We start from the raw sequence: 22,884 nt of genomic DNA, 5'->3' as shown, positions 1-22,884 counted from the left end.
GGCATGTCTATCTGAAGAATAGGGGGTTCTCCTACACAACCATAATACTATTATCACTCCCAAGAAAATGAAATAATAATGTTAGCTAATATGCAGCACACACTCCAATGTCCTCGATCTTGGTAATGTGAACTTCATATCTTGGTTAAGGTGATATCCTCACATCACCCCCACAGTAATATGCAGATTTCATCATTGTACAGGAATCTATTTCCATTTGTAAGTAATAAAGTAATTAGCAGGGTGTGATGAAATAAAATCTATCTTTTAAGACAGGACAAGAAAACTTAAACATAAAATCCTCTCTCTGCATCCAGTTGCAACTCCTCCCTCTCCTTAATGGGCAGTGAGTATCTGCAATACACATACACCAGAACTTCTCAGTGATAGGAGTGCCTCTTAACTGTAAAGGTCACTTTTACCCTTGTTTCCAACACTAGTCATGTAAATTCCTTGAAGATTAGCACTTTTTCCCAATTCTGTAGTGGGTCGTGCTGACTTTAAGCCCACTTTGCACACGTTTACCTGGACTACATAACCTTGGTGAACTTTATGTAAAACACTAGTATGTCATTTCGATGTATTTACTGTCCTTTGTCTTAAGAATGACTTCTGGGTGGGATGATTTGGGAGAATGGCATTGTAACAGGTATACTATCATGTAAGAATTGAATCGCCAGTCTATGTCCGACGCAGGATACAGCATGCTTGGGGCTGGTGCACGGTGATGACCCAGGGAGATGTTATGGGGAGGGAGGTGGGAGGGGGGTTCAAGTTTGGGATTAAACTTCTTGAAAATAAAAAAAATAAAAAAAAGAATGACTTCTAACAGAATAGCTCTCAGAGCTTTCTGAGAATGTTTCCTGGGTTATAATCTTCAGTTTGGTTCAAATAAAATTCCTTTTTTTTCTTCTTAGGTTGATAGTTAACTAAATTTTCATACACAAGAGGTACTTTGTGACCCTGTGAATATCTTCTCATGAATTCTTAGCAATTATTGAGGTCCTTACCTGTCAAATATTATTATGATGGATCACTTTGTTTTAACCCCCCAAAAATGCTCATTATGAAAAAGGTATAAAATACTGAAAAGTATAATGAAAATATAATTTCTACATCCACACAGAGAGCAAAATGAAAATACATGCACAATACATGGTTACTTATAAGCTTCCCCTCTTCTAATGTTTACATGAATGTTATTTGGGGGAGCATATAGGTATTCATAACTTTCTTCAGTAATTCAGATCTGTTCCTCTGTGGTCTTCTAGGTCTAATACCCAAATAGCATTTGTTCATGAAAGTATAATGTTTAATCTTTCCAAACAAGTGGGGTTTTGAGGCTTTATCACTTTTGCACCTGTTCTAAATACATTTATGAAAACATCTCACACAAACAGAAAGGCTTTAAAAGTAATTTCCTTAGGGCAATGTTCTCAAAGGATCACTTGAGGAGCTTGTTAAAGATTCCCAGACCCTGGGACTTCCCTGGTGGTCCAGTGGTTAAGACTCTGTACCTCCATGCAGGGGCTCCATGTCTGGTAGAACTAAGATCCTGCATACCTCAGTGCTGCAAACAAGCAAACAAAAACAAATGAACAAAAAACAAGCCCCCAAAGATTCCCAGGCCCTGTCCAGACCTAGGACATCAGTAGGGTGGAGCCTAAGAGCCTATTATTTGAACAGATACCACACACATCAGAGCTTTAGGACATACATATTCCATAGTGCACTTGCTGGTCAGAAGGAAAGGCCTATGGTACAGCTCTTCTCACACATGGTCAGGCTGTCCTTGGGTAAGACAGTGGCAGCTGCAGTGTAGGAGAGCCCTTTTTCCGGTTGTGGGTTTAGAAAATCTCTGAGACTTGCACTGGTGATGCTCCAAGTACTAGGACACCTGCAGCAGAGATAAAAGGATGGTCAAGGTCAAGTCCAGAGCAGAGACAGGCCTAGCTAGGCTGCTCTGAGAGCAGATGCAACCTGTTGTGGGCAGGACTTAGAAGCTGAAAGCTAGATCAGGAAAAACAGCAAGAGGAAAGGGCCCTGGCACGAAGGATTCCACAGCAACAAGCAGGATGTAAAGACAGTTTTGACAAACAGTTCTCAACACACCGTGGTGTCTCATTAGCTTGTACTTACTGGAAGTTGGAGAGAATCTAGCCAAGAAAAACAAAACAAAAACAGTATAATCTTGGAAACTTACGGCTGGAAAGCACGTTTGAAATCAAACCTAAAGGAGAAAACTGCTAGAACAAACAAAGCAGTCTTAAAAAAAAAAAAAAAAAGAGTGGATCGGCGGACCACTGAGGGCAGAGGGGAGGAGCAGGGCACTGATGTTTTCCTTTACAAGCTTTTTGTTACAATCTGATTCTCTTTTTTAAAACCGTGTACCTGCTCTATTAAAAAAAAAAAAAAGCCTAAAACGTATTTTAAATATATTTAAAAACAGAGTCTGCTCTGCAGTACACCCTAAAGGATGCTGAACAATCTCAAATACTTTGAGAAGGGTAATCTAGTGATTACCCCGTTACAAAACAAGCAGTGTGAAATGCATCCCAGGAGCCGTCCTCTGCAGTTCCCCCGAGGCCCGGGCGCGGGGGCGGTGAGGTAGGAAAGCGCACGCAGCGGGGACTGAGGGGCCGGCACGTGCAGGATTCGCGACTCGCGTGAGGCGGTGGCTGCACAGTGCGCACGCGCCGAACCCGCACAGGCCCTCTCTTCCCGGAAGTCGGCGGGCGGTGGTTTGAATGGATCGCAGGCTGCCGCAGTTTGGCAGAATCCCAGAGGGAAAGGTGGCAAGTAGCAGCTGGGATTCACTTCTCATGGTGCCCCTAGGGGCCTCCCTCTCCGTCACAACTTGTAGAGGCCACTTGCTGCCCCACTAAGGCAGTGTGGAGGGTGAGAATGGGGCGAGTGCCCCTGACCCAGGATAGGGACTTAGCCCTGCTGCAATCACATGAGAAAAGCTTTTCTTTTTCTTAATGATTGATACAGAGTTCTTTTTCTGTCACTGTGGAAAATATTATTCATATCTCATACTTAAGACTTTTCAGTATTGGAAGGAAACTGCAGACATTTTTAATGTCATATGCTGTGATCTCTTATTACAGCAAAACTTGGGACTCCTCATAAGGGGGATTTTATCGTAAACGGATAGTAAAATCCAAACAGAGAGAAGTGCACATTATATAATGAAACCTATTCTTAAAGTGCATCTAAAATTTCTCTTGATAGTGCCTCTTTCTTGAGAGTTTACAAGCATGTTAGTCTTCTGTAGGAAAGAATCACTGGCATGTTCATAAAAGGGAAAAAGGCACAGAGATTCGCCCTTTCATTTTACAGACGAGGAGACTGTAACCAGAAAGGGAAATGACTTGACAAGGATCTCACTGAAGCAGACCTAAGAACTGGAGCCCAGCCATGCTTCTTGCCTCTCCTGGCTCTGGGGGAGCTCATACCCCATTGTAACAATAACATGTGATACATCTCTTCATCATACTGAAGTACTGGGGGAGATAAGGGGATTGGTTCTTCAGGGTCTAGACAGATTTTAAGAAAATTTTACTGATACAGTTCTCCCTAAATCACAGATTTCTTTCTTTGGAAGGTTAAAATGGGTGAATTTTTTTTTTTTTTTTTTTTTAGTAGCTTAAGCAGGGGTCGGATAACCACCACTTAATCACTTATTGGAGTTGTTGTCAGGCTCTTCACGCCTCTGAAGTTTCTTCCATCTGACGGTGTGATTCTTTGGTTACCAGCTGGCTTTCCGGACATATGTGGCCAGGAATTATAGGGAGGAAGGAAACTAATCCTTCTTCAATGTCTACTTTGAGTCACCTAGTGTTAGTAGTGTTATGCATTCCATATATATTACTTACTCTTCACAACATGCTTTCTAGATAGCTGTTATTCTCAGTCTACCCCAAGAGTTCACCAAGTTTAAGTAACAGGCTCCAAGCCATGCAGATAATAGGCAGCACAACTACTATTACACCATCTCTTATGTTCAGATGAATGGGCAGGAGAGGAGGATTACACAATTGGCTCCCAGCTTCTCCCTAGTGTAGGTAACCTCCTTGCACTGCTATGTGTAACTCTTCAGGGCAATTAACTCCCATTATCATCCTGGTCTGACTGACAGTTAGGGATGGCATTGCAACAGAGGCCCAGGGCAAGAATCCTCTTACTAGGAGGAAGGCATTTTGGCTGGCACTTCTTCACAAAGGCTCCAGAGTTACAGAGCTTCGAATAACAGGCAGGTTCTCATTAAACAATGAGACCAAGCTTTGCTTCCAAAATTCTCAGTTTAAAGGTTCATTCTGGATGAAGAGACTTGAGAGTCTGTTTTGAGACAAGCTCGGACAATGATAATAAGAAATGGTTTGTGAAGAAAGAGACTGGGACAATGGGATCTAAAGAGATGGTCAACATCTACAGCTGAAGCAATTTGTGCTGGTCAAAGCCAGCAAGATCACTTGATGTTCTTGAATGAATGGACATTCCAATCAGGATCCAACCAATTTCTGGGTCCAAGCCAGTCTCCCCTTGGAGGGAGGGCAAACTCCAAGGATGTCATCCTAATCCCATGCCTTTTACCTTTCCAAAGATAAACGCTTTTTCTTCCCTGCTGTCACCAATCAGATTAAACACACTCCCCAAGTTGGTACTCTATCCATGACTGTACATTTCTGCTTCCTGAAAAGTTGAGGCTGTAGGGATGTAAAACTGACCAATCAGCTGTGATTGATCTGAGGCATGCCAGTCAGCTTCCTATTCTACCTTCCAGTAGCTACCAGTCAGCTATAGAATTAAGTACCAACTCCCAGTTCCTCTCTAGCCTCTTCACCCTCTCTCTACTTCCATTCTGGCTACATCAGAGTCTTCTTTCCTTGGCTACATTCTCCCCTTCTCTGCTTCCAATTTTCTGTGTGGTTTCATCTTCTGGAATGTTCTCCTAAGCCCCCACCTCTGCCCCCAACTCAAAGTTTCATCTTCCATCAACGTACAGCTTCAGTGATTAAGATCACAAAGTAAAACCAACTTTAGCAAACTCCGTTATAAGACAACCAGGGTCCAAAGCAACTGGATAAATAGGGTGGCTTTAGGTTCACTTCTAGTTCACAGGTCACATAGGGAATTGATTAGAATCTCTGCAGAGACCTGTGGAACCGAACTGCTTCCCAGAGGCACCCCCTCTTTCATGCTGGTGGGACTTGCACTACCCTTTAGGAGCGGCTGGGCAGCTGCAGCTGAATCACACAGGCTGCCAGGGGCCAGCCAAGAGCAGAGCTGCGTTTCTTGGCATTTCTCCCAGATCCCCTCGTGGCTGACTTTGGAGGCTGTGCTGGGATTCAGATGTATCCCTGAGCTCCATGGTGAAATACCATAGTTCTCTCAGTCAGGATTTATTCATTCTAGTGTTCCTCCCACCTTAGCTCCAAAATAAACCTGCAAGGGGATCTCGGTGCTTGAATTTAACACCTCCAGCCATGCCTCTATCCTTTGCATGCTTTCAGCTACCTTCTAAAGCAGACAGTCCCCTTCACCTGCAGACCTTGCTCCAGCACACACTTTGCCACACTGGAGCAAGTCCTCGTACCTAGAGCAATTTGCTTTGCTTGCCTTTGCAATACCAGTGATCTTGTAAACACTTGGTTGATCAAACAGTCCTCTCTCAACTTTCAGCAGAAAACTCTACTGGGTTACTGGAAGGCAGTAGCCAGGTCCCATCAGAACTTGTCATTGTGTCCTAGACACCCAGAATGTGGGCCCACCGCTCGCTAGGCTTAGCCAAGTCTTGCATAATGGGGCTTTGCTGAGATCCAAACATATTAGCTGCTTGTTAGATGAACTCATTCACAGCAGATATTCAGAGTATGGTTGACTCCAAAGGGAAAAGGAAAAGAGGGCCCAAAGTCCTTTAGATTATATATCAAAGCACGAGTGGTTTGTGACAAACTGCAAATCTTTAGAACAAACTTTGGGCATGTTCAAGTCTGTCCACTGGGCCCAAAGTCTTAGCTCCATTCTGAGCTGTGGTGCAGACCAGCCAAGCTCCATGACAGCTTCTGGTTCCTCACTTTTATGGGCAGCCTCGGCAGAAGCTTAATTCCTACCAAGGCTGTCCCTGCAGGTTGATCCCTGCTCAGTTCCTGACAAATGCTTGACCTTGGGCTCTGAGCTGCTGAGTTGGCTCCAGAAAGTGTTACTCATCAGAGGGCAAGTCCACTGGCTTCACAGACCACCTGTGTGCCTGTGATCTGAGTGTCTCCATGCTGTCTTTGTTCCCTCCAAGGTTTACATCTTCAGGATCCCACTGTGGAAAGAAGACACAAGAGGTACCTTGGTGGACGAGACCCGTCCTATCTCTTACAGTTCCCCCAACAACAGCTCCAGTCCTGGTTCTCAAGGCCCAGGCACAGACAAGAACAAACAGATAAGGACAGGTTAACCAGGCCTGTGATTAACAGGGCAAGTATAACTCTAAATCAAGGAATTAATGGACAGCTACCCTGAATAGATAGCCCTACTTCCCCTCCCGTTCTCTGTTCCCCCTGCCTTCACCAAGTCCTTCTCCAGTGAGCCTGAGGCATGTTCCCTTTATCCAGAGAATTTCTATCTCTATGCGAGACTCATTCCCAGAAAAGACCAGGAAAACTCAACCTATTCTTTATGGCCTGGGTAAGTTTCTCCTCCTCCTAGATGCCTACCACGACACCCACTGAGCTCTTACCCTCTTCTCTGTACTGCTTGTATCACTGGTTTGCGGCTGATCATGGGAGGTCCTGCCCCTTGCCTGAGTGTCTACCTTGTCCTCAGGTAGATAACAGAGCCCCTTAAGAGTAGGGCACTAGTCTACCCTTGCCCCCCGCCCCCCATATGGTGCTTCTTCTGAACTTGAGGTCAGCTAACTCATCAAAAACAAACACTTAAAACCTAATCCAGAGTGGTGGTCAGTGCCAGGGAATATTTCATCACTGACTCAGACAAGTATGGGAAACCGAAATTTGCAGGAGTAGGGGTAAAAGGTTAAAAAAAAAAAAAAAGGTGAGCACACAGGTACTGATGATGCGGTACCAAAGTCTTCCTATTGTTCTAATAGGATGGATAAGAGAGAAAGCTCTGTATGCGGGCCAAAAGCAAGGGAATCCTTACTGATTCCAGCCACAGAGGTATGTGGGGGTCAGGCTCAATTCTCTTCTGTGGGTCTTAATTTCTCCTTGTGTGAACTGGGAGTCTGAATCAGGAACTAGATAACATGAGCTCTCATTTCTGAGTTTCTATGACTGGTGATTCTGAGTCACAAGGCTGCATTTGAGGTATCAAAAGACCCAGGAAACAACAAGCAAAGGCCATGTAGGATGTGTCAGCCCAGGCTAGACAATCTATTTGGGCAAGAAAATAGAGCTAGGCGTAGATGTGCACTCAAGAAAAATGCTCCTCCAGCTGCTCAAACATGAATCAAACAATCCAGTCCTTAGAAGGTCAGGACAAGGTCCTCAAGGCTCCCTGAGTCACTTGACAGACAATGCCTGCAGCCTGCCAGTTATAAAACACAAATTGTAGCTCTGAACAGAAAGAGTCCAATTTAATTCGTGATTTACTGATAATAACTGAATTGATCCTACTACTTGGTCATGAGAAATAGCATTGCGTTAAAATGGCCGCCTCATGTCCCAGTCACCCTGCTGGTGAGGGCCCGAGCTGATCTGCTCGGGGCGGCTCAGCCCCTCGTCCATGTCTGGGGCTGTGTCAGGCCCTTCTGGTGCCGGTTTCTCATCTGCCTGTGGTTGCAGACTTGGGGGGATACCTCTAAGCAAATCCCTTCCAGACATTATCAGAAATGTCAAGTAAAAGAGTTCCCTGGCCCCTCAGCCTCCAAGGCCCAGTTGCCTAGCAGTGGAAGCAGGGGCCTGGTCCGTTCTCTGAGACTGGACAGTGCGTTTCTGGGTGAATTCAATTTTCAAGCGGAGACCCAAGTGCTAGATCTGGTTTTGGACCAGCCTCACCAGGAGGGCCCAGGGTGCTTATCAAAAAGGCTCCCTTGACCCCATCTGTAGCTTGGGATCTAAGGCTTGGCATTTGAACAAGCTCCTAGGGTGATTCTTAGCCACCCTGATGTATCAGAACCACTGCTCCAGCTCCTAAAATGTCTTCTTAAGAGTTATCCTTGCTACTCCTGACCAGTTCAGCTGCCAGGAAACAGAAACTCTGATGAGGCACTCTTTAAACTGGGTTAAAACCTTCAAAAATGTTTTAAATCTCTTCCTTCTGAATTCCCCAAATAATGTGTTTTTAAATGTCATTTTAAGTAATAAAAACATCGCTGGAATCCAGGCATGCAGAGAATTTGAGCAGAAGATAATCTACTCTCTGATCATAAAAACAAAAAAAATCCTGGGAGGTGACAGGCACAGGTGGCTGTCATGAATCATGTGCTCGTTTGTCACTTGGAGTTGAGGATGGCAGGGAGACAGGAGCCAGCTGGCCAAGGTCTCCAAGTGACAACATGGGGGAATGTTGATCTATGCTCTCTCAGTCACTCCCAGCACCATTGCCACTAGGGAGCTGCTGGGCTTCCTCCTGTTCAGAGACTTTTGTTCCAAGCACATTTCTTCCTTGGGTCATGCATCTTCTCTGAATCCCCACTAGATGGTTTGGACAAAGCAGAAAGAACTCTGAACTGAAAGAGCCTGGAAAGAACCTCAACTTTCAGACTCTCCTCTTATTTTCAGATTTTTTTCCCCTAGAGGAATTTGGCAGGGGCCCAGCCATCTAAGAGGGGCTCACAAAAACAGGAACTGAAATCAAGCCACAGGAAGTCCCTTCTGGAGTAAAGAGAGAGCACAATTGTCCATACCTGCTCCAAGATTAGGGCTTCCCAATACTTCTGCTGCAGAATAAAAAGAGATAAAGAAAAAAAGTGTTGAATAGAGTTTGCCACCATCACGGAGCAGAGCAGAGATCAGCGCCAGCCCATCAGCTCCTTGAGCCAGAAGCCTGGCCCTGCATTGGGCTGGAGGCAAAGGAACAGCTGACTTCAGCAAGCAAGAAGGCAGCAGCTACTAGCGGCTCCAATTTAGTTAAATGGTCACTAGGATAATTGTGATAATTATGAAGGGCTTGAAAAAGATTATCATCTATACAGATTTTAAATTACTATTATTAGGATTTATTATTATTAGACATAACAATGAAGATTCCATTTATTAACCACATGGCTGAGATGAGTCAACTCGAAACCATAAAACTAAGAAAAAGAGATGCAAATAAAATCTTCACTTTGAAACTCCAGGGTATTTGCTACCACCCAAGATTCATTTTTAATCAGCCTTTACTGTACAGTTGGTTCCACCCCAAACCTCAAATATATCTGATTCAGGTTCTTAAAGGGTAACTTTGCCATCTGCTCTCATTCCTCTGGCACCTCCTGCAGTGCCCAGGACATGTGTGTTTGTGTGTGTGTGTGTGTGTGTGTGTAGCTGTGTTATCTGAATTAAGATTATAAAAACTTTATTGAACCCCTCTATTTGTCTGCTGATAACTGCTAGCCCAGAGATGGGGCTCAGCTATGTGTGTGTGGGGGTGGGGGGTTGCGGGTGGAGTTCCACTCTGGGCCAGAGGTGGAGGAAGGGGCGGAGCAGGCAGAGAGGTGGCCCAGGCTGTGCTGGCAGAGCTCTGCCTCAAGCTCACACCCAGGGCACCTGGTAGGCCCCGGGGCAAAGGGCAGAGACCCCATCTTGACTCTGAGGAGGGCAGAGAAGGGGCACCAAAGCTGGGTTCTTGGTCCGTGCCCCCACACAAGCTCCCTGTCCCTCCCTGGGCAGGATGTGGTGGCCCCAGCAGGAGAGAGGGCAGAATATGGGGTGGGTGAGGCAAAAGGAAGCCTGACAGTCTTCTCCCCAGTTCCTCCCTCTTCTCCCGCCTTCCCATCCTCCCCCATGAAGCCCTTCCCGTTTTTTGCAGGAGGACAGAATGTACTTCAAAAACTTGAGTCACCGCTGACTTCAGCTGTGCCACGCCTTTTTCTTTTGAACAACTCTTTAATTATAAGATTTTCAATCATACACAAAAGTAAAACAATAACACCCATGGACACACCCTCCTTCATTTGTTCTTGCTCCGCCAAGCTTTCATTGGCTTAAGTATTTTAAAGTAAATAATGTCATCTGTAAATACTTCAGTATTATCTTATAGATAAGGACTTTAAAAAAATCCTAAGCACAATGCCATTATTACACCTAACAAAGTTGTTATAATTCCACAGCATTGATTTTTTAATGACATCCTACTGGAGGGAACATAAACTGAAAAAAAAAAAAAGATTAATTGGAGAAGATACGAAATTACTAAAAATGATGGTTCCTCATACAGTGCAAAGGACGGAAATGTTGATGACAACATAGGGATTGAAAAAGTTACATAACTTCTGCAAACGTAATGGAAATAAAACGAGAGGTGAAAGAAAGAATGGTAACCTTCATCTTTCTTTAGAAAATACACATGTTCATGTAAAGTATAATTGGTGATGTGTGATTGCCACAGTGAGTTTTGTAGTTTGTTTTAAAAAAATTACTAAATTCAGTGTGATATACTGGATTATATTCTGGAACAGAATAAGCATTTTAATGGAAAAACTGGTGTAATTCAAATAAAGTCTGTACTTTAGGTAACAGCAATGTACTACCGGAATAATGTTAATTTCTCAGTTCTGACACATGTAGCATGGTGCTGCAATGTGTTAATCTTAGGAGGAATTGAGTGAAGGTAAATAAGAACGCTCTGCACTACCTTTGTAACTTTTCTGTAAATCTAAAATTATTCCCAAAGAAAAAGTGTATTTAAAGACAAGCAAACAAGTAAGCAAACAAATAAAGAAGCTGGAGTCCTCCAACTAGGTTTGAAATGAAACCCTGAAACCGCCTTTCCAAAATCTTCAGCAACCTAAAATTTCAGAAGAGTGCCCTCTAGTGGAAGTAGTAGATGAGACTGTCCCTAAGAAATATGATTAATCCAAATCTTTGTAACTGAGGTCTCTCTCCACCCCTTAGGAAAAAAAGCGAAAATAACTAACATTTTTGTAGTCTTTTCCCTGTTTCAGGAGCAACATTTGTTCATTTTTGTATAGAAACTTTTTAAACAACCAAACTGAAGACTGCATGTAATTCTATCCCTGAAAGAGAGCCTTTATGATTTAATGAAGGAACAGCCCTCTGAAACACACACGCAAAAATCAAATTATGCAAATTGCTTTTCTCTCTTAACACAGAATAAGCATTTCTATACACCCTTAAATTGTCTTTAGGACCACAATTCCATCACTTTCGTGAACCACAGCACACAGTATTTCAATTCACCTCATTGCTAAAAGTACACTTTTGGTGTTCTGAAACCTGCCCCCAAGTCATGCGCTAACTTCTTTGTTCCTGAAGACTCTGAGGCGTATCTCTGCCACTGAAGAGAGTCACTTTCCAGACTGGCAGCTGAATGGGCCCCCAGAGGCCATCTGTACAACACCCTCCTTATATTTAGGGAGAAGAGACCTCCCCAGGACTCGGGTGGTGAGATGCTGCTGGGCTCAGGACCCGTTATAAAGGCTTTTTTTGTTTTTCTGAACATAAAGTTTTGAGACTGGCCAGATACACACCAGCTACAGTTCAGTCTTAGATTTCATTAAGTAGATTTCCACCGTGCACTTCAGTATCTCATCCTTCCTATTTTTTTTAGTTAATTAAGCAGTTCTGTAGCACTTAACTTGGGATCAAACATGGTTTCCGCTCTCATACATTCTTTCCCTATCTCTACCAGCTCTCTACCTCTCTGCCTTATGGTTATACAGCGGAAGTGACAAACAGACTCAAGGGATTAGCTCTGGTAGATAGAGTGTCTGAAGAACTATGGATGGAGGTTCGTGACACTGTGGAGTGATCAAGACCACCTCCAAGAAAAAGAAATGCAAAAAGGCAAAAATGGCTGCCTGAGGAGGCCTTACAAACACCTGAGAAAAGAAGAGAAACGAAAGGTAAAGGAGAAAAGGAAAATTATACCCATTTGAATGCAGAGTTCCAACGAATAGCAAGGAGAGATAAGAAAGCCTTCCTTGGTGATCAATGCAAAGAAATAGAGGAAAACAATAGAATGGGAAAAATTAGAGATCTCTTCAAGAAAACTAGAGATACCAAGGGAACATTTCATGTAATGATGGGCACAATAAAGGACAGATATGGTATGGACCTAACAGAAGCAGAAGATATTAAGAAGAGGTGGCAAGAATACACAGAAGAACTGTACAAAAAAGATCTTCATGACCCAGATAATCACGATGGTGTGATCACTCACCTAGAGTCAGACATCCTGGAATGCAATGTCAAGTGTGTCTTAGGAAGCATCACTACGAACAAAGCTGGTGAGGTGATGGAATTCCAGTTGAGCTATTTCAAATCCTAAAAGATGATGCTGTGAAAGTGCTGCACTTAATATGCCAGCAGATTGGGAAAACTCAGCAGTGGCCACAGGACTGAAAAAGGTCAATTTTCATTTCAATCCCAAAGAAAGGCAGTGTCAAAGAATGCTCAAACTACTGCCCAATTGCACTCATCTCACGCACTAGCAAAGTAATGCTCAAATTTCTCTAAGTCAGGCTTCAACAGTACATGAACCATGAACTTCCACATGTTCAAGCTGGATTTAGAAAAGGCAGAGAAACCAGAGATCAAATTGACAACATCTGTTAGATCATCAAAAAAGCAAGAGAGTTCCAGAAAAACATCTACTTCTGTTTTACTGACTATGTCAAAGCCTTTGACTGCGTGGATCACAACAAACTGTAGAAAATTCTTCAAGAGATGGGAAGACCAGACCACCTGACCTGCCTCCTGAGAAATCTGTATGCAGATCAGGAAGCAACATTTAGAACTGGACATGGAACAACAAATGGGTTCCAAATTAGGGAAGGAGTATGTCAAGGCTGTGTATTGTCACCCTGCTTATGTAACTTATAGGCAGAGTACATCATGAGAAACGCTGGGCTGGATGAAGGTCAAGCTGGAATCAAGACTGCCGGGAGAAATATCAATAACTTCAGATATACAGATGACACCACCCTTATGGAAGAAAGCAAAGAAGAACAAAAGAGCCTCTTGATGAAGGAGAGTGAAAAAGTTGGCTTAAAACTCAACATTCAGAAAACTAAGATCATGGCATCTGGTCCCATCACTTCATGGAAAATAGATGGGGAAACAGTGGAAACAGTGACAGACTTTATTCTGGGGGGTTCCAAAATCACTGCAGGTGGTGACTTCAGCCGTGAAATTAAGACACTTGCTCCTTGGAAGAAAAGCTATGACCAACCTAGACAGCATATTAAAAAGCAGACACATTACTTTGTCAACAAAGATCCATCTAGTCAAAGCTATGGTTTTTCCAGTGGTCATGCATGGATGTGAGAGTTGGACTATAAAGAAAGCTGAGCGCAGTAGAATTGATGCTTTTAAACTGTGGTGTTGGAGAAGACTCTTGAGAGTCCCTTGGACTGCAAGAAGATCCAACCAGTCCATCCATCCTAAAGGAAATCAGTCCTGAATATTCATTGGAAGGACTGATATTGAAGCTGAAACTCTAATATTTTGGCCACCTCATGAGAAGAACTGACTCACTGGAAAAGACTCTGATACTGGGAAAGATTGAAGGCAGGAGGAGAAGGGGACAACAGAGGATGAGATGGTTGGATGGCATCACCGACTCAATGGACATGAGTTTGAGCAAGCTCTGGGAGTTGGTGATGTACAGGGAAGCCTGGCGTTGCAAAGAGTCAGACATGACTGAACGACTGAACTGACCAGCTCAAACTTTTTACTCGGCTCTTCCTTCATGGTCTGTAGTGAGTAAAATGGGATGTGAGATAGCAAAATGGGTCACAAGCCATGGAGTGCTATGTGCAAGGCCCCTGGTGACCTGGACCAGTGAAGGAGGAGTTCTGACCCACGGAGGGCTGGTTTCCTTAATAAAGATGACAGTTTCAATGCAGGGACATGCCAAGGTTGGCATAAAGGGTCGAGATGGAGAAGCCATATGTATCACAACGGTGGGCAGCAGGGGTTGGGAAAAGGGCCCTTTCTACTCCAGTCACAGGGATTTACAAATACTGTATTTAAGCCAAACTCTAGGACCACCAGGCAACCTTGGCCCTAGCAACCTTGGTTCCTATTCCTGATTCTTTAAAATTTTTTTTTTACTCTTTAAAATATGAGATATAGCTGACATATAACATTGTATATTTGTGGGGGTTTTGGAAGAAATTTTGCTATTCATGTGCTGCTCAGAACCAAAGGACTGACTCAGTGTGACTAACCTCCGCCTGCCTCCCCCAGCCATACACCTTCACACCTAGAGTCACTTGCTAAATGGGGCCTGAAAGATAACCTGGTCCACAGCTGAGTATCTGTGGGAACGGTGCTTTGTCAGCCTCACCAGCTCCCTGAACTCATTATCTTCACTTACAGAGCAAGTTCAGAAAAACGAACAGCACTGCCTGGCGCAGGGACCCAGGGCCAGCGTGGGTGTCCAGCCCACCTGCAGCCTGCTGTCCACCGCACTGCATCTAGAACCATCAACAGGTTTGCAGAGCCCCAGCAGCACCCCCATTTGATCCTCACAATCTCTGTCACGTAGGCAGGGCAGGTCTCCTGATTCCTGTTTACAAAGGGAGAAACTCAAACCCAAGGAGTCCAGTGCAGAAAAGTATGGCCACCAGGCAGGTGAGAGCCTAACAAGTCCCGTCCCTGCTCAGCGCCCTCTCTTCTGCTCAGCCCTGCTGCCCTCGGGGCCCAGTAGAGAGTCTCTCCTCATCCCCAGGGGAACTGGCTGACTCTACACACACTTCCAGACATACCATCTCTCTTGGCTACAGGGCACATAGGAGCACACAGATCTGGGCAGGGCAGATACCACACCCTGAAACTTGATTTCTAGCCTTTGGGGCCTATTGGAATGTTCTGGCCTCTTTCTTCATACTTATATGTATTTTCTTTTGAAACTAGGACTTTTAGAGTTAGTGTATGTGGGCGTGTTAGTCTCTCAGTTGTATTTGACTCTTTATGAACCCATGGACTGTAGCCTGCCAGGCTCCTCTGTCCATGGGATTCTCCAGGCAAGAATACTGCAGGGGGTTGTCATGCCCTTCTCCAGAGGATCTTCCCAACCTGGGGGTCGAACCCAGGTCTCCCACACTGCAGCCAGATTCTTTACTGTCTGAGCCACCAGGGATGATGTGTGTGTATTCTTTTTTTTAACTAATTGTTTTTTCCTTAGAAGAATGATGTGGCTTTAAGAAGGACAAATATCAGAGGCCTCTGTCCTGACCTGCGGGTGCTGGAAGCAGGGTCTGGAACAAGCAGTGCTTGTTGTCAAGGTTGTCAAGAGCCTCAGGCACAGAATTAGCAAGACACAGGGGCTGGGACTGGAGCCTCTTCAGACAGCAATCTGATATCTGGTGTTGGCTCTGTACACACACACAGACACACACAGACACAGACACACAGACACAGACACACACACACACACACACACACACACACACACTGTGCCAGCTCCAGCCAGTCATTCTCAACATGCAGACTTTCTTTCATTGACAGAAACAGAATTCCTACAGAAATCCGCTGCAGAATTCCTCCGCAGAATTCCTCCAAAGCTTCTTACACCAGGTCGACAGCATTGCTCGGAAGCACAGAAGGGAAAAAAATGACTAAGTGCTCCTTCCTCACCAAGAGCGATTCAGTCCTTTCTTGCATCCCAGAGGCTAGCGGGGGAAAGCCTTTAAAGGCACAAGAGGAGTCTCAACACGAGGGCGACCCTGCACTCATGAAGCAGGGGCTGGCCACTGTCCTGGCAAGTGAGGAGGCTGGCTGCAAAGTCCTGCTCCCTGTGGGCCCAGCCCCCCACCACTGCGGCTGCTGACCCCTCCTCCACAGGTGCGCAGGATGCCCTCGGACAGCTGTGCTAGGAGTAGGGCTACCTCGGGTTTAATGGCCGAGGGAGTGAGTGGGCACCGTCCCTGTGGAATGTGCCCTCTCTTCGGGAGACATGCAGAAATCCAGGCAGCCCACACAAATGACCTCTCCACAGAGTCACGAGTCACACTCATCCAGTGCCCTGACCAGCCCAGCTGGTGCACACTTTTGACCAGCCCAGCTGGTGCACACTTTGAGGATCAGTGAAAATAACCCAGTTCTCCCTTCAGGCAAGTTTCCACATCTTATCTGTCTGATCCCTCCCTTCTCTTGTGTGTTCTGCATCACTGAAATTCCTTATAAATCCCAATGTTTTATCCTGTCTGCTAGACAGGGCCTTGCCTGAGAACAAAGGCAGAGCACAGGTGAGCGGAGGAGTCCTGTGGAGAGTCCTGCCTCCCTCCCTGGGGAGCTCCTGCTGAGGCAGCGGGGTGTAGTGGGTAACGACAGGGTTTCTGAGCCAGACTTCTGAGCCAGGTTCAGATTCCCAGGTCTGTGAATTATAACTGTGATGATGGTGATGATGTTTTCTTGGGCATGTTACTTAAACTCACTTAATCTCAGTTTTCTCTTCTGGGAAACAAATATTTAAAGGTCTTTGCCTCGGGCTGTTAGAAGGATTATACCAAACAGTGTTTGTGAAGTAGAGAACACACCATGTGTGGCTCATGACACAACCTCAGTCACTGTGAGCAATGGTCTTAAAATGCTTCGTGAGCTGAGTGATGTGGATACAGTGTATGTTGTATTGAGGGGCCATTCTTCTCTCTACCTCCCCCAGTATGGCAGGAAGTGGGTCTTCAAATCCCTCAGTGTGTGCCCCAAAGCCACAAAGCCACCCTCTGAGAGTTAAGTCACAAAACTGTAAAGGCCAAAGCCCACACAGGAGGTAAACACATCACCTTAGCTGGGAGTGCGCAAATGCTCCTTTCTGTACGGGAGGCGGAAGCCCAGCTGGTTGGCAATAGACAAAGACAATAAGAGGAGGTCAAGGCAGCGGATGCCCACTGTGGCCAGAGAGTAGAGACAGATGCCCCGGGTGCTGCAGCCCAGCATTACAAAACATTTGAACTGTGCAATGCCGGGAGCAAGAGAGGCTGCAAACCAGAGGAAGTGGTGACCTGGGGCCCAGCATCTGACCGCAGGCCTCAGTCCCTTTGGTGTGTGGTCTGGAGGAGCAAGGTCACAGTCAGGCTGTGGCCAATCTACCAAGGGCCCCCAACCGGTGAGGTGGGGCAGGCCGGCTCACCTGTCCTCAGAAGGTTTGCTTTCAAATCCCGCCCCCCTCAGAACATGCTTGCTGAACGAGTGAGTGACGGAACAGGTGGGTGAATGCGGCATCACACTCATCAAGTAAAACACCCTCTTGCTCCCCTTCACCATCAAGGATCCAGGATCTTTAAGAAATACTGCTCTGAAAAGCCAAGGAGACCACCCTGTCCCACCACGCTGAGCTGCTGCTGTTTGATTGAAAGGCTTACAGCTTAATTTTCATCATTACACCTTCCAAATTTGGAAAACTCAGCAGCGGCCACAGGACTGGAAAAGGTCTGTTTTCATTCCAATCCCAAAGAAAGGCAATGCCAAAGAATGCACAAACTATCACACAATTGTACTCATCTCACACGCTAGCAAAGTAATGCTCAAAATTCTCCAAGCCAGGCTTCAGCAGTACATGAACCGTGAACTTCCAGATGTTCAAGCTGGATTTAGAAAAGGCAGAGGAAACAGAGATCAAATTGACAACATCTGTTGGATCATCAAAAAAGCAAGAGAGTTCCAGAAAAACATCTACTTCTGTTTTACTGACTATGCCAAAGCCTTTGACTGTGTGGGTCACAACAAACTGTGGAAAATTCTTCAAGAGATGGGAGACCAGACCACCTTACCTGTCTCCTGAGAAATCTGTATGCAGGTCAAGAAGCAACTGATAGAACTGGACATGGAACAATAGACTGGTTCCAAATTAGAAAAGGAGTACGTCAAGGCTGTGTATCGTTTGTTACTCTGGTTATTTAACGTATTTGCAGAGCACATCATGAGAAACGCTGGGCTGGATGAGGCACAGGCTGGAATCAAGACTGTCGGGAGAAATATCAATAACCTCAGATATGCAGATGACACCACCTTTATGGCAGAAAGCAAAGAAGAACTAAAGAGCCTCTTGATGAAAGTGACAGAGGAGAGTGAAAAAGTTGGCTTAAAACTCAACATTCAGAAAACTAAGATCATGGCATCCGGTCCCATCACTTTATGGCCAATAGATGGGGAAACAGTGGAAACAGTGGCAGACTTTATTTTGGGGGGCTTCAAAATCACTGCAAATGGTGACTGCAGCCATGAAATTAAGACACTTGCTCCTTGGAAGAAAAGCTATGACCAACTTAGATAGCATATTAAAAAGCAGAAACATTAAAAAGTAGAAACATTACTTTGTCAACAAAGGTCCATCTAGTCAAACCTACGGTTTTTCCAGTAGTCATGTATGGATGTGAGAGTTGGACTATAAAGAAAGCTGAGCGCTGAAGAATTGATGCTTTTGAACTGTGGTGTTGGAGAAGACTCTCGAGAGTCCCTTGGACTGCAAGGAGATCCAACCAGTCCATTCTAAAGGAGATCAGTCCTGGGTGTTCAAGGACTGATATGGAAGCTGCAACTCCAATACTTTGGCCATCTGATGCGAAGAACTGACTCATTTGAAGAGACCCTTATGCCAGGAAAGAGTGAAGGCAGGACGAGAAGAGGACGACAGAGGATCAGATGGCTGGATGGCATCACTGACTCCATGGACATGAGTTTGAGTAAGCTCCGGGAGTTCGTGATGGACAGGGAGGCCTGCAGTGCTGCAGTCCATGTGGTCGCAAAGAATCGGACACGAGTGAGTGCCCGAACTGAACTGAACATCTTTCAAAATTTCTACAATAAACACATCTTACTTTTAAGAAGAGAGCATACAGATTACCGGAAGACCCAAAGGGTCACACATCTGACAAGCTACCCTGTCCCCTGCTCGCATATTCAGCAGCCTGTCCTGGGAGATTCATAATCCCGTCTGGCCCGCAGTGTCTATGCCTAGTGATCCTCCCAGCTATTCAGCACTTCGCCATGTGTCGTGTATGGGCGTTTCAGGTAATGAAGTAGGAGGACTGCGCTGGGGGAAGGCAGGGGTTCAGGAGGGTGGGGCAGCTGAGCTTCTAAAAATATATTTCTTATTTAACAAGGGCAAAGGTACTCATTTCCACTTGCCTCACTTATGAGTGTAATCCCATCCCCTTGGGATTTACGTAGTTAAGCAAATAAAAGTCTAAAAAGAGAGAGAATAGAGGAGAGGAAGGAAAAGGGCTGGAAAACACAGAAATGGCCCAAAACAGTCACAGAGACAAACTTCTAAACTTTTCAAGGTCACGGTCCAATCCTGACCTCAGTTAGGGTTTCCACAGAGTGAGAGTGAGTGTAGCTTCCTACCCTCTCCCTCCCTCCTCCACCTCCCCGTCTCACCAACCCCGCTGTCCCTTCCCCTCACTGAACACACTCTGTACTCAGGCTCCTCTCCCCTTGGAGCCTTGGACTCAGCCTGGACTGCTGGCTTCCAGCCGCCAAGCCAGGCACCTTGGGTGTCTTGCCCATTCTGAGATCAAACCCAAGAAACAAACAGCATCGAATGCAGGACTTTGGGATACACAGACCCTGAATGGTCCCTGGTCTGAAATAGAATCTCTCCCTCAAAACTCAAGCTCTCAGGGACCAGCTGTGTTTGTTCCAGGACTGAGAGATAAAGATGAGGGCAGCCCAGCCCTCCAGACCTAAAAGCTAGTGCACAGCCTGGCGGGGGAGGCAGGTCCCTGCAGCCCCCCAGGCCACACGGCACACAACAGCAGGGATATAAGAGATGTATGCGCTGTGGGCACCCCAGAGAAGGAGGCTCTAATCCCTGGGGGCGGGGGGTGTGAGTAGGTGGCATCTGGGTATGATTCTGACACGTGGAAACTGGGCCAGAGAAGACCCAGGAAGAAAGACCCAGAATCCTGGGGACGAGGGAGCAGTCCATGGCCAGGGAGGACATGTAGGTTAGGGCAAGGAAGGGCACAAGGCCCAGGCAGGTGTGCACGGCCTGGAGCCCACGCCACAGGATCAGGACTTAACCCCTGAAAATCACAGGCTCTAAGTCTTTCAGATTTCAAGGTTCACTGTGAGTTCAGCAAGTATGGGGGACTGACTCAGGACCTCCGGCTCATTACTTTGCCAAGTAAGGCCACTACGACCAAAACCAAAACCTCAGCACCAACTAACCACTTCCTATTATCATCAAGTCATAAAAAGGTATTTAAACATCAAAAGAGTGGGAGAACCCAACCAACCCAGAACGAAGGTGCCCCCCACTGACACCACCTGTCCACGATGCTCTCCTTGTTCTCACTGGCTGCAAAGGGAAACTTCCTTCTGACCAGGGCTGGGAGCCACAGCTTGTGGGGCTGAGAGGGACAGGACCACAGACCTGAGAGTTATACCCATTTCTGTATCACAGAATGTGATGTGTCTTCTTCACAGATCCAAAAATTCACAATGAGGCAAAGCTTATGAAAGTGCCAGGCAGGATGCCCACCAAGGGCCTCCGTGTATCAACATGATAGCACCACAGGGAGCAGCTGGTGCTCCTTTGGGGGAAGAAAGGCTTCCCTGGTCAAATGGGTTTGGGAACCACGGAGCCTCTTTAAAAAGTTTGTCATTCAGCATTTATTTCTCTAAATCATGACTGTTTCCATTGACTCAGTGTGCAGTGCTTCCCCGACTCATCTAACCACAGAAAGTCCTCCCCAGCACGGACTGTGCAGGAAAGTCCTCGGAAGATGCTTATTCACTATTCAGCAGGCACGAGGTTGGTGTGGAGGAGCGGAGAGATGCAGGTACCAGGGAGGCACGGGCAAGCCCAGGTGAAGGAGGACGCGCACACCCACCAGCAGACCCAGCACGTACCTCGAGGTCCGAGTTGATGGAAGAAACCTGGGAGGAGCTGCTGGAGGACACGCGGGCCTGGATGACCTGAACCGGAGGGTAGGAGGGGGGCTCCTGCAGGGACGTGGCTCCTGTGTCTCTCTGTCCGTCGCCAGGCAGCCTGCTGGCACTGCAGCTCACCTGCAAGGTGTGTGGGGAAGGGCAGGCAGAGACTTAGCATCTTTATTTTTTGCACTGTCAGGGCGTTCGTGTCCTTCAGGATTCCAAAGGTAGGAAGGGATGTAGCGTGCGGCGGCCTCCACCATCCTCCCGAAGCCACCGAGCTCCCCCTAGCGGCAGCCAGCCCTCGTTTGTGTGTCCTTCCAAACTTTCTGCGCACACGCGAGCAAATGCATGGACATATTCCCCCCATTTCCACTAACAGTAGTACACTCTGTAGCCTCCTATACATCTTCCTTCCTTTTCCACTTAACAACATGCTTTAGAAATAGTACTGCAGCAGCTCTGTTTTTGTAGCATTGTATAGGTGTTCACAATCTGTTTAACCAATCCCCTGCTGATGGATGTTTTAGGGTATTCCCAACCTCTTGCTTTTACAATCATTACTGACTGTGGTAAATTATATCTTACATTCACAATTTCAGGATATACAGGATAAATTCTTAGAAGTGGAACTGCTGAGTCAGAGGGTATGCACACTTGTCATCTGGATAGCTCTTGGCAAAAGTAGGGCTTCCCTTGTGGCTCAGTGGTAAAGAATCCTCCTGCAATACGTGAGACCTGGGTTTGATCCATGCATTGGAAAGATCCCCTGGAGAAGGGAATGGCTACCCACTCCAGTATTCGGGCCTGGGGAATTCCACGGACTGTATAGTTGATGTGGTTGCAGAGTTGGAAATGACTGAGCAACTTTCATTCTTACTTCCACTTGGCAAAAGCGCACTCCATAGAGGCTTAACCAGCACACCTGTCAGCAGCCTATGAGAGTGCCTTGGGAAGGGTTAAGGGAGGAAGAAACTTGTCAGATTATCTAGCTAACTACCATCTATCTATATCTATCTAGCTAGACTTCCCAGGTGGCCCCGCCAATGCAGGAGACATGAGACACAGGCTCGATCCCTGGTTGGGGAAGATCCCCAGGAGGAGGAAACAGCAACCTACTCCAGTATTCCGTCCTGAAGAATCCCATGGACAGAGAAGCCTGGCAGGCTACAGTCCATAGATTCTCAAAGAGTTGGACATGACTGAAGCGACTTAGCAAGCACCCATATCTATCTACCTATCACCTATCTCTCTGTCCACCTCAGAAGAGATCTTCCTCCCACAGGGCACACAAGTTTCCCACAGGGATCCTCGAGGCTATGGGCGGGGGTTTCAGTTCAGTTCAGTCACTCAGTTGTGTCCAGCTCTTTGCGACCCCATGGACTGTAGCACCAGGCATACTGAGCTGGCATACTGAGTGTAGCACCAGGCTTCCCTGTCCATCACCAACTCCTGGAGTTTACTCAAACTCATGTCCATCGAGTCAGTGATGCCATCCAACCATCTCATCCTCTGTTGTCCCCTTCTCCTCCTGCCTTCAATCTTTCCTGGCATAAGGGTCTCTTCAAATGAGTCAGTTCTTCACATCAGATGGCCAGAGTATTGGAGTTTCAGCTTCAGCATCAGTTCTTACAGTGAATATTCAGGACTGATTTCCTTCAGGATGGAAATGGTTGGACCTCCTTGCAATCCTCTTCTCAAGAGTCTTTTCCAACACCACAGTTTAAAAGCATCAATTCTTCGGTGCTCAGCTTTCTTTGCAGTCCAACTCTCACATCTATACATGACTGCTGGAAAAACCATAGCTTTGATGGACATTTATTGGCAAAGTAATGTCTCTGCTTTTTAATATACTGTCTAGGTCGGTCACAACTTTTCTCCC

At 46.1% G+C, this 22,884-nt stretch overlaps 1 protein-coding gene across 8 annotated transcripts in view; it reads right to left on the bottom strand.

Moving 5' to 3' along the window:
• Positions 1–1,078: 1,078 nt before the first annotated feature.
• Positions 1,079–22,884, bottom strand: part of TMEM44 (transmembrane protein 44) — a 47,992-nt gene continuing 26,186 nt past the window's right edge. For 2 of the 8 annotated variants that reach the window (XR_011249868.1, XR_011249870.1), the window contains 3 exons: positions 20,982–21,140; positions 1,718–1,897; positions 1,079–1,570 (listed from right to left, as the gene is read on the bottom strand). Coding sequence is in view for 6 of the 8 variants with exons in the window: in XM_069557286.1 (XP_069413387.1) it covers positions 6,206–6,316; positions 8,861–8,893; positions 20,982–21,140 (303 nt within the window). In the remaining 2 variants the exon portion in view is untranslated. Of the gene's footprint in view, positions 1,898–5,915; positions 6,317–8,860; positions 8,894–20,981; positions 21,141–22,884 lie in introns of those variants that run through there. The other 6 variants (XM_069557286.1, XM_069557300.1, XM_069557317.1 and 3 more) reach the window with 3 other exon arrangements.

The sequence above is a fragment of the Ovis canadensis genome, chromosome 1 (genome assembly GCF_042477335.2).
Source record: "Ovis canadensis isolate MfBH-ARS-UI-01 breed Bighorn chromosome 1, ARS-UI_OviCan_v2, whole genome shotgun sequence".
In the NCBI taxonomy this organism is placed as follows: domain Eukaryota; kingdom Metazoa; phylum Chordata; class Mammalia; order Artiodactyla; family Bovidae; genus Ovis; species Ovis canadensis.
This window is presented reverse-complemented; position numbering and strand designations above follow the sequence as displayed.